General features: G+C 43.0%; 1 protein-coding gene across 2 annotated transcripts in view; it reads right to left on the minus strand.

Annotated features, from left to right (window-relative positions):
• Positions 1-12651, minus strand: part of scube1 (signal peptide, CUB domain, EGF-like 1) — a 98513-nt gene that overhangs the window by 24669 nt on the left and 61193 nt on the right. The window contains exons 7-8 of one of the 2 annotated variants that reach the window (XM_035147998.2): positions 11011-11100; positions 4769-4885 (exon numbers count right to left, since the gene is read on the minus strand). In XM_035147998.2, coding sequence (XP_035003889.1) covers positions 4769-4885; positions 11011-11100 — 207 coding nt within the window. The remainder of the gene's footprint in view (positions 1-4768; positions 4886-11010; positions 11101-12651) is intronic. The other variant, XM_035148000.2, reaches the window with a different exon arrangement.

Below are 12651 nucleotides of genomic sequence, written 5' to 3' on the forward strand. Positions count from 1 at the left end.
GTTTATCAGACCGGTGGGTTTTAAACATGCCCTACATAGTTTATATTGAAATGATTATGATAGACAGGCACGACAGGACTCATCCCCTTGGCTTTAGAGCAAGGATAGAGACGGAGAGAGAGAGAGAGAGAGAGAGAGAGAGAGAGAGAGAGAGAGAGAGAGAGAGAGAGAGAGCTTTCCGTCAGTCTCTAGCCGTTATTTAGCGGCACATCAGATGAGCCCTCCTCACTTATCTTGCTGCTAAAACAGCTAAATGCCAGCAGTTATCTGCTACCACCACTGTGATTACATTGGTCACCAGAGTCAACACACACCCACACATATACATACACTGTACATACACACACACACACACATATAGGCTTCGGCAGGAGACTTTGATCTATAAAACATGTGACCAGGTTACCGTTGAGGCTCGGGGTGACCATGCTTTGGCTCATTGGATAGAAACCTTAGTCACCTGGCTTACAGCAAGACGGGTCTGAGTTTGAACACACTGGCAGCTCTCCTCTGGTTGTCTCTCCAAACTACACAGTTAAATATGGGAAACTACCCTTTAACAGCCGTTTACAGACGTGTCCTGTCGAGGAACTCTGCAGACTTTGGTCCAGACTTTCTTCGAAGTTTTCCTTTCCCACATGCACAACGCAGCGGGAGATACTCTGCTCAGACGCATTCACAACAACGAATCCTCCGCAGGATTAAGGTGAGGGATGGTGCAGCAGGCAGAAACCGGAGGTCATTATGCCGTGGAGATCAAATGACGTAGTTTACAGCACATCGACACCAGCGTCGGCCCTTATCACCACAAAGTCAGTGATAAGGGCATCATCAACCCCCCCACTCGTGTGCTGTGCCCTCACATCGACCTCTGCGGACTGTCTGCGACTTATAGGGGGCCATCAGATTTCTGCTGCCATTCTAGTACAATGTAAAAATTCCATTTATCATGTACCATTCATGTACCATTCATGTGTCCATGTTACTCTGGACAATCCATGTTTTTCATGGGGACTAATAAAAGAAGCCTCATTTCTAACCGTGTGTGTGTGTGTGTGTGTGTGTGTGTGTGTGTGTGTGTGTGTGTGTGTGTGTGTGTGTGTGTGTGTGTGCGTGTTAAATCCCTGCACTAATCATGACTGTGCTGTCAGGTGCACAGAGCACCCTGGAGACCACTTCCAAAAAATAAATAAACTGTGCTGACCTTCAAACTTCCATTTCCAAATGACATCCCAGGGTGAAGGTTGGGATACCACCGATTGGCGTGATCAATTTGTGAAGGTGCAAAGTAATCGGTCCAGTTGCTGTAAAGATAAATACTGCTGTGACACTTGGATGAACTGACATTGCTGGGCTGGAGGAGTACGCAGATTGATATATGAGGGGGAAATGAGTGTTAAGCGACCACAGAGATTTCCTGGCCCATGATGATGACTGACTCTTCATCTGATTTAGATTCTTCAGAGCTGTGATCTTCAATCTGTGTGTTGAACTGAGTCCAGTTCAGGCTGACCCAACAGAGCCCAAACATCCCAGTACAAACAAACAGGTATGGGATAGATATGAATAACAATGTATAATATTTACCTTTCTGTCTAAAGCCTATTTGGAGAATATTATAATTCTGTTCAATTTTATGAATTGGGGATATCATAGCCTTCTTTGAATTTAATAATGCCTGCAGTTTGGGATTGGATTATTCAAATCTGAAGGTGATACAAGAAGTTATCTCACATTCTGACAGTGAGAAGCTGTTTTTTTTTTTCCTCCACCTTTAAATTTGACCACTTTGTATTTCACTGCATTAATCGCAACAGCAACACGTTACCTCAATTTCGGTGTCAGAAAAGTTGCGCTTCTTTTTCTTTCTTGATGCCGTGATTAACCATTAAAAACCCATTGATACCCCAGGTAATATAAAACACATTTGTTGCTTTGCATTGACCTTTTATGGTTGAATTGTTGGTGTGTAGAGGCCGGAATATGAGGCACATCCCTTTATGCATATTTCCAGGTGGACTGTGTTTTTTAAAAGACAATTGCATTATAACTAACATTGCGTTAAGGTATGTGTATATGCATAGTTTTATAAATCAGAGACTATTTTTTTGCTTACTTCTGGTATGAATTCTATGCACTGTTTTATAAATGAGGCCCCTTGAACTAGACTCTCTACTGTATTTATCACTTTCTACACTTTCAAGCACTGAGCACTTGTCTCCCTCCTTATCTCTCTCCTCACTCTCCCCCTCTCTTCCCCTGTGTGAGTATATTCAGAGTACAGTGAGAGTACTATACTGTATTTTCAGTACATTTTACCAAAAGAAAGCAGAGAAACAAAATGTCCTTGCTGAAAACTCTTTAAGCCTTGAAGTTGACAGATTGTCCACATACAGATGTTTGATCACTGGCTCACTCTAGTCGGTGATGAAGTCTGTTGTGTTTTTCTACACTCTCTCTAAGTCCTAAGTCTAAACCGCAGCAGTCATGTTGCAGGATGTCAAGAGGTGTTGCACACTCAATACATGTGCATAGATAAGTTCTGGGTTTGAATCAGTGTGTGTCAGTGTGGGTTTTTCCTGCTTGGTGCCCAGTTGATAGATACTGATCGATGGGCTCTGCCTGCTCTCTGTCTCTCAGCTCCCCTCAGCACTGATCCCTGTTCAGGGATTTATGAAGCCTGGGGGCTGATCCAGCTCCAAATTATGTGGGTGGGGCACAGCTGGACTGCGGGCCTATCCATCTTCCCCACTCAACTCAGACCCAAAAAACGGAGGGGGGAACGTTTCATTTTTCCACCACTCTAAATGCCGGGTTCTGTCAGGACCACAAATCACCTGGGGAGACAGAGTGGAAGTGTTCGCACAAGCTGCTAGGCTTGAACTTGACATCGGGGCAGCAGACAAGATGTTTTTCTAGTATGCAACAAGCCTGTCTAGCAAGTCAAGTGGTTGGGACAGTTGTATGTGCTTACACTGATTTAAATTTTTAATATGAACCAAATCCAATGATTCACTCTGTTTGAGACGACCTTCTCAGGAAGAATGACAGCATCAGTTGTTTTGGCAAGATCATCCGTCTATGTTCAAGTGACAGAAGCTAAAGAGCTGCAGGAAACATGAGGGGAGCAAAGGATGAAGTAAGATTTAGATAATGGGACAGTAAGTCCAGACGGAGGAGGACTCGATCACTGGAGATTACTCTTCATTTTCCTTTTTCTGCTGCTTTCTTTTAACATTCATGAAATCATTCCCTCAGCTTAAACATGTACCTCTTTTTTCATGAACCTTAACAAAGTGATAATTTGATCCCAAACCATGATCTTTCCCTTGTTGTCTGACCAAACCCATAGCAGATCGTGAAAGTGATTTATTATTCGAAACCGATTTGTGAAGGCACAGACCAAAGAAATCTGAAAACCTGTCCTGTGTTGGTATGGTTCAGCACAGAGACAGCGGTGTATTTGAAGTATGTACTTTGTCATTTATCCAAGAACACATTCTGCTCTATTTCCAATGTACATTTTAAAATGAATTTACATTTACAGATCAACTGCTGTATTTCCTGGAGCTGCAGCTGGATGGTGCTGTCTGTGTGAGTGTGTCTGTCAGGCCAGTGTATGGGAAAGAGAGAGGGAGAGAGACAGTGGCCAGTGTGGGCCTCACTGTTCAAACATCTCAAAGTTTGCCGACGTGTCGTCTGCCTGCCAGGCCTGAGACAGCTCTGGCTCCAGGATTTAACACACCTACATGCCACATTCTCAAACTGCCTGACACTCATTTCACAAACACACACACTCCACAACACACACACACACACACACAGGCGATATTCACATCACATCACACGATGCGCCCACTGTCATGTGGCCCATACCCCGTTACTGTAATGACTCAAATATCTCCTTGAACACGTCACAGACACATGCACACATAATCATCATCACCACCATTACCACTATCACCACTATCACCACCATCAGCAGCAGCAGCATCACTATGTTAAACCCAAATTGATAATACACAACACTTTTTAACTGTGACTGGGTTAAGATGAGAAGAGAAACAACCAGTAAAGGAAACTGATCCTGATTATATCTTTAGTTAATCTTGGGTAAAAGTGAAACAGAAAACATGGAACTTTCAGAAATTGGAAAATCGACCGTACCCTTTTATTTATTGCTCGGTAGTTTCCATGTCCACAGGTTGTCAACATGAAGCACATATTTGCAATGAAAGTAGTGAATTGACTTTGCTTTGTTCCTTCATGTACGCAGCATGCTAGTTGCTAAGCTGAGCACAAACTGTGTGTATTTACAGAAACATCACTGCCTCTGCAGCACCATGGCACCACTGGTAAGAGAGTTGTAATGTAAAAGGATCCGGCAAATCTCTCACTGAACTTGTGAACATGTGTCCGAACTCCAAAAAACTGAATGCCTCCTGACCAGTGTTTGACTCAGTTTCAACTCCCCAGTCAGCCTCGTTCAGTGAGACTGCTTGTTTAGTCGAAAGCCAAAACCCTATAATAATCTGTTCTACTCTGGGATGTTTAGGCCCATGCTTCAGCGGTTGTCTCCTTGGACCACCGTCATCGATGTCACCGGCGGGCTATCCAAAGTGGAGAAATGCTCAGCGGCAAAATCAACAAAAACAGGCAGCAGCAGCAGTGTCGGTGGCCACGACCAGAGCTTAGTGAACAGGAGCTACGCACCATTCACCCTAACAGCAGGCTTGAGGGCCCAACACACTTTCATATGTTTACTGACCTTTGCATGTTTTGCCATCAGGCTGCAGGGTGAATCCCACGGGGCAGCTGCAGCGCACCCCTGTGGCTGTGTCTTTACATGTCCTATCGCAGCCGCCGTTGTTCACGGCACAGGTCTCTGCAGACAGCACAAATATGGAAAGAGAGAAGGAGAAGGAGGGGGTGTTAACATGTGACCCCTGCTTCTGAAATATAATGAAAAAAGAAATTATAGAAAGTGAAGGTGATGTGGGTTGAGACAAAGCTTCATGCAGTAGAAGAATATACAATCAAGAAAATAGTCCTTTTTTTTTCATGTAGCTTTGTCAACACACAGATTGTCATGAGATTATTTTATGAAGAGATAAATATGATGTTTATACACGCAGAAAGTCACAACCCAGATTTCTTTATCATCGACAGTAATGTATCAAGACAATCAGACAAAAACACATGACACTGTGCTGATAAAGGAGGGTGAAGAACTCTTTGGCCCAGAGGTCGGTCCTGTTTCCAAAAGTGACAAGAAATCAGTTAACACAAATAAGAGGTAGGGTTAAGTTAAGTAGATAGAAAAATAAAGTTAGTGCAAGATGCTGTAAGTCTAGAACACTCTCGGCAGAACCGGCGTGTATATTTTCCTCCAGAAAAAATGTTCTTGTATGTGGCGCAGATAAGGTTTGCTCGGACTTGTGAATATTGCCTGAGCTAATCCCAAAGCAAACACAAGCTCATGGTAACTCTAGCTCACCTGCCCTGCCGCTGTTGCTTTAGCAAAGCTCAGCACACACTTTCCCAATGAGCATGAAGAAGTGCTGAAGAGGCTGAAATTTGATGTTGACCCTTGACTGAAAGGGATTTAATGAATCGGCACCTAATAAGGCACTTTCACTTAGCAACTGTTCTGCTTTTGGTGGGTTTCAGTGAATCCCGAAGTCCTAAATGGCACTGTTGTGTGAATGAGTACGTGAATTGGGAGTTAAGACACTTGGCCAATGGTCAAGCTCAAAACCAAACATCATCAAATCTGTTTTCCTTAGTTACTAAAAGTTGAAGTGTTAGAATTCAAACAGCGACACATAAATCAGGGATGTTCCCTTTCTCTGTGGCAGCTTGTCCCCTTTCATTAAAATGATGGGAAATTGTGTTCCTGAGTCAAGAGAGAAACAGGAAAAGCCCTTTCTGGCCAGGACACACATCGTCAGAGGTCAAGAAATTAGTATAACGCCCTTTAATGCAGTCACAAAGACATCCGAGCCAGGAGGGCCTGTGCTGTCGATCAGGAGACAGGACGGTATTTGCACATTTGTGTGTCCTCTCATACAGCCTCAAACATCAGTCTCACAGCTTCGTCCCTTTAATCTCTGTTTTCTTACTGGCATTTGCTCTTCACTTTGTTAATACATCAAAACTCTGAACTCCACATTCTTAATCTTTTTTCATGCCTATTGATCCCTCTCTCTGAGAACAAACACTTAAAATCTCACAAATCCCAAACCCCCTTCACAGAGAAGTATCTGGAATGAGCGCAGGAGGTTTTTTAGATGCTGCTTTGTGGTGTTGGCTGGAAGGAGAGACACTCCATCATCCAGGCAGCCTGTCTGATTGGCCCTGTAAGGTACGATAACAGAACCCTGTCCCCTCTGCACTCCCCAGCTTGGGTCTCTGTAACGCGTGTGTGTGTGTGTGTGTGTGTGTGTGTGTGTGCGTACATACGTGTTGTAATATGGCCTGCGTGCCTGCACAGGTGTATATAGTCAATTTGGTTTGTATGAGTGTTAAAGGTGTATGTGCATGTGAGTCAATGGATGTGGTGGTTATGGGTCAGAATGATTTATACTGAGTACAGTGGGCCCTATCATTATCTGAGGGTGAGCACAGTCCTGCTCACAGTTCTTCTCTCTCTCCAGGCCACGTCCAGCCTCAGGGCAAAGCTGAGGGCGGGAACACAGACGCACCGCCGGGCGTGATTGATGTGCTGGACAGGCCCCCCCATAACCCTTTCCGTCCTTGCCTGGTTTGTGTGTGTGTGTGTGTGTGTGTGTGTGTGTGTGTGTGTGTGTGTTTTTGTGATGATGGATTCTGATGACGCAGTCTTCTGCTGTTTGTTCAATGTTTAATCATTCTCTGGTGGATGTTTTTGGAACCAATTTTTCACATAAATAGAGATCAAATGTTCACCCAAATTTTATGTTGTAAAAGTTACAGACAAAACAACATACTAAAACTACCAATGTTCCCCTCGTTTGTGAGCTTACAGGAGGCTTGTTCTCCTCAGGACAGAAACAGACTTCTCCCCCTGCTTCCTCTGAACTGAGATAACCTCATATGTAACAAACAGATATGAGGTATCAATCTTAAAATGTCAGCAAGAAAGCAAATACTCATATTTCCCAAAGTATTAAACTATTTGTTCACTGCTCCCTGTCAAAGTTAATGACTCCAAACTTCATTCAGATTCCCTCATATGTTGTTGAACCGTTTGGATCAACAATGATTAACTGTGTTAACATGTCACCGTACATGAATCTGTGCACAATGTTCTTTTATGTATTCATTTTTATTCACACAGATCACTAAATAACTTGAGCTGTCAGTAACTATTGTGTTCACTTTGGAAGGAAACTTGCAGTTATTAGCATTACTGACTGGTGTCCTGCCTATGTGATAGAGATTATCACACAGGCAGGCACAGTTATTGCAGGCATTTAACTGGAATGGTACTAACAAGAGAGCAGGAAGTGTGAATTGCTAACATATTCATGAGATGATGCACGACTTTAGGTGAGATGAGACTCCCTTTGCAGACTTAACAAGCCTCTTCTGTAGCTACTAGAAGTTTCAGTGGCAGAGGAATGGGAGGGAGGGAGCATACACATGTCCATCACACTCCTTGCATGGATATGCTGACTGCTGCTAACCACTTTCTGTAAGGGGAGGACACATGTTCTATTGATTAAAGCTGGAGAGCAGGAGGGAGAGAGGCATGTGCACCGTGTGAATTAAAGCACCAGGCCAAGTAACAACAACTGCTGCACTGTTATAAAAAGGTGACAAAAGGGGCACGACCCCTTTTCAGTGCTCAACAGGATACCTACTGCACTATGATGGGCAGCTCGATCAGCTGTCAGTCAGCATATCTTTGGCCTGTAATCACTCTACACACAAACACACACACACTTCAGTTTAGCTCCATCTGCCCTGAGCTGATGTTTATTTGAGATCCAGGACCACAGCTACTGTGCTCCACTCCAGCTCCTTGCTCCTAATTTAGCTTTTTATTCATTATCACCCTAATGAAGTCTCTTGGAATGACCTGTCTAGTCACACGCGCTTCCACCTCTCTTCTGCCCTCTTTCTCCTTTCCATCCCTCACTTTCTCTGTAGCCCGTCCTTGTCTCAGCAGCACCTTTTCATTAGAGCCTCAGCTGCACTTCCATTTGTCTTGATCAGTATGTTCTCTGCACTGTGCAATGGAACGCTGTTCGTCAGAGGAAGCAGACGAACTGATAGCAGTGTCAAATCTAGCATATCGATGCTGTTTAGGCTGTACCAGTGCAGCACTGGGGGGGGCTGTGTGCTCTCAGCAACCACATGCATGTGCATGTATTCCTTTTTGTACATAGACATGGTGGAGGCACATATATGTGCATGTTTCAACTCATATACTGAATGATTAGTTGGTATTTTCAGTATAAGCTAAATTTAGGGGTTAGTACCCGGATGTGTAAAAAAAAGAATTAGTGCTTATTCACATCAATAAAATGCAAAGTCGGTGAAACTCCTAAAACTTGAGGTTGTATTCTTGAAACACAGTGGGTCTAAATATATAATACTATGATTAATATACAAATGAAAATAAATGAACTTTTAAGATTATTAAGGCACTTTTCATTTAAATGTAATGAATGAAGTGGGGAGCATCTCATAGAATTCACCCAAACTACATATAGCTGCACATTCAACAACCAGTCCATGTTCAGTAGTCAAGGCAACATCACTAAAGTTTTGGCAGAAGAGTAAATTACTTTACATTCTGTTGTGAACTTTATTCCGTTAAGGGATTATGTTTCTATTTGTTCATATGGCTGAGGTGAGATGAGGAAGATTTGTTGGCAACCAGCTGGAATCAAATCCTTCTGAAACGTGGAGGGCATCTGGCTGGGTAACCATACAAACGATAGACTAAGTTAGGTTTAAGTCTGAAATGTCTTTAACAAATGTTCCTGTGGTTGACCAGAATCTCATTGTGGAGAAGCTGCTTTGAAAGGAAACCCTCCATACTGAGATCAATATCTTTAATCCCTGTTAGGTATTTCCATGTAATCCTAGTGGGGTAAACATGACGCACAATCCACCACAGGTTACAAGTGGAACGTCATCTGAACAAAGGACATGCTGGTACAACAGGAGGTGAATCAGGGTTAAGCCAGTGAGGGGAAGGTAATTGAGGGAGGAGAAATGAAAACAGAGAAGCATAAGGGGGATGAGGATTCATCCTAAAACAAAATTCTTCAGTCTTCCTCCAAGCCACATTGGCCAGAATCGAGTGAAATGAAAGACATTACAGTTTGTACAGCTCGTTGCTTTGGAGCACCAATACTAAGATGTAGTGCTTCAGAAAAAAACACAACTTTATACTTTATATTATATTAACCATTGAACAATTCATAACAACAATATTTAATTGAATCACTGCATTTATTGAAAGGTGCAGAAGTGTTTTAAGTCTTTTAATTGGAGGTATTTGATTCCTTGGTATTCATAGTAGAGTAGGACACCCAAAGATGAACCTAAAAATGTATTGATTTAACCAGTAGGTCGTTAAATGAGGTTCAAGTATACCCAGGAGTCCATGTGACCCATGCAGCCACACGGACTGAAGTTAAGTTTGATGTTTTACTTGCAATCATCCCACCAAAACAACGGACAATGATAAACAGTAAGACACGCAAGTAATAAATTGGTGGCTTGAAGATTGTGATCAGGGACCACAGATCAAGACGGTGGATCGCGAATCAGAGATGGTGGATCGTAATCATGGTGGCAGCTGATCGTGGATCATAATGGTGGACTGTGAATCCGGATCCTGATCGTGGATTGTGGTGACGGATCATAATGGTGGATTGTGATGGTGGATTGTGATGGTGGCAGCTGATCATAGACTATGATTAATATATTATGCTTGATATACAATATGTCTACTCACATACCATGACTGGGAAGAACTCCTCCATTTCAATTGTCAATGCTGCTCCCTTCAGTTCTATCAGACATTTTCTTATGTATAAATACTTGAAAGATTATGTGAAAAACTGTTTCTTCTGATCAGGGTTGTAATTGTGTTGATGTGTTCAGCTACACGTGGCATCTATTGCACTTCTGTCCGTCCTGGGAGAGGGATCCCTCACATGTGGCTCTCTCTGAGGTCTCTACATGTTTATTCCCTGTTAATAGGGTTTTTTTGGTAGTTTTTCCTTACTCTTATTGAGGGTTAAGGGCAGAGGATCTTGCACCTTGTTAAGACCTATGAGACGAATGTGATTTGTGAATATGGGCTATACAAATAAAATTCGATTGATTGATTGACTGATGAAAATCCATTTGAGGTCTTCATCATGACAAATGTTTGGGACGAAACATCCATTTGGTCACTGGGCTCTCCAGTCTGCTGACTTAAACCTTGATAGAACTCAAAGCCTAAAGAATTATTCACTTGTACCGGGATGTCGGAGACAGTTTCATCAGCACCATGGGATATCATAGGACGGGTGTTTCTTTCTTCACCTGTAAGCTCTGGAGATTACGGTTATGAGATATTCTGCCAAGTACATCAGGTTTATGGTGTATTTATGTAATTGTGGGGCAAGTTGGTTTTATGACCATTTTCAGGGTTTTTTCCTTTTCTGTTAAGATATCAAGAATAAGGGAAGTGTAACACAAAACATTTGGAGTAAAGTGTAACTGGAAAAGTAAAAGTTAGGTCATCAGAAAACCTAAGAGCCATCCAGAAATATCAGTATGTAAAGTTGGGGAGAAAGGGTTTAAAAGGAAACAGTGACCTCTTTCACTCCTTTTTCATCACGTTTGGTAGTAGCAAAACTGTGACTGTGGGAGTAGACACAGTGGGCACCAAAGGTTTACAAAAAAACTTGATAAAATAAAGACAGAGAGAGGGGGACAAGGAAGAACGCAAAGGAGTAGAGTCGGGGATACAAGCACAAGCGCCATGGCAACACATAGAAAGAGGAAGAAAAGAGTTACCCATAAGTAGCCGCCGTTTCACCCGCTTGTCCACATCAGCTACTGACGTGGCATTGAACTCAGAGCTCTCAATTGCAGCCTCATCTTTCTCTAAAACACAAGTGACAAGGGGACAAACAGTGAGCAGCAGGTTAATGAGAAGCCCAAATGACCAGACCTTCAGCCCCTCTTGGCGTTTGAGCAAAAAACCAAAGCCAAGAAGCAAGAAGCGATGAAGAAGAGCCAAAATCCCTGTTAGAGTGTTAATCCCCAAACAAATGATAAATATCCCAGAGGAAATCAAAAGAACAAAACAAAATTAATGAAAATGATCAGTATCAGTGTGTAGCTTACAAAATGAAGCAGTTGTAAAGGAAAGTGGGTAGGTAGGACAGGGTAGGGAGAACGTTCATGGCTTACATATGAAAAAAGTTTTTGTTAAATGAAGGAGGTGTGGGGTTTGGGGAATGGAATAGGGTTGGGGGTGAACATTTTGGGGATTTTAGTTCTGATGTTGACATTGCTTTTGTCACCGATGGAGTTTCTGTCTTCCATATCAAACAGCCACACTTTGTCAGCAATGATTTCCTTGCATTAGGATGAAGTTAGAAGACAAGAAAGAGAGGGAAGAGAAGATACATGTCCAACATTTCCAAGACAAGATGCCTTAAATGTGGCCACAAAGACAGAGGAAACGCACACTAGGTGATGATAATGACAGGAAAGAGGAGAGAGGCTGGTGCAGAGAAGGAAGATGCCGAGTTAAACAGGAGAACATGAAAAACAGAGTTGTGGTAAAGTGATTGAGAAAACAATGATGAACAAAGTAAGAAAAGAGAAAGCAAGATAGAGAAAGGGACCAAAAGAACAATATCGGTCCCATCATGACACACAATGGAAAGGAAGGAGGGGTGCACACACGGAGAAATGGGGTTTTGAAGGGGGGTGTAGGGAGGGCAGGCGGAGACATAAAAAAGCAGGAGGAGTCTGGGGGCAGCGCTGGTTGCCTGTTTGTCTATGGAACACATCACAAGTGGCTTTAACTGTCAACGCTGGAAAAACTACATTCCCAAAGCTGTGTAAGGGGGTGTGGGTGGGTGGGTTAGGGGGGTGAAGGTGGAGGGAGAGGGAGGAAGGTAATATTGGTTGTAGAAAGGGGGCGAGATAGCTGTTAAGATGGCATATTCGTGATTTTGGGGATAGTCATGGGACCGGGTGAGGGAAGCCTTTCTCTGGGCCTCAGTCATTAGGGCCTGAATGACGATCTCTATGTAAATTAATGCTACTAGCCGAAATAGGACTGGCCTTTGATGTACACACTCCAGTTGGGTTGTGGGTCTTGGGGGTGTATATTGGGGTAATTAACATCCCCTCTATTCCTTGGCCCGAACCCTCGACCATTGTCTCCCTCTCTCCTCTCAAAGTGGAGGACTCTCTGAAGTACACTCAGGGATGAATGGAGGTTTTCTGGTGCTCAGCTAACTGGTAAAATGTGGCTATGTGAATGTGTGTGTGTGTGTGTGTGTGTATGTGTGTATGTGTGTAAAAGCCTGTGCATACCATTGTGTGTACTTTAAAGAGTCTACTTGCTCGAGCGTGTGAAAAGATCTGTCAGAGAGGGAGATAAAATGTGTGTGCGTGAGAGAGAGGTGGATGTGTGAG

Source organism: Hippoglossus stenolepis, chromosome 22 (genome assembly GCF_022539355.2).
Source record: "Hippoglossus stenolepis isolate QCI-W04-F060 chromosome 22, HSTE1.2, whole genome shotgun sequence".
Lineage (NCBI taxonomy): Eukaryota > Metazoa > Chordata > Actinopteri > Pleuronectiformes > Pleuronectidae > Hippoglossus > Hippoglossus stenolepis.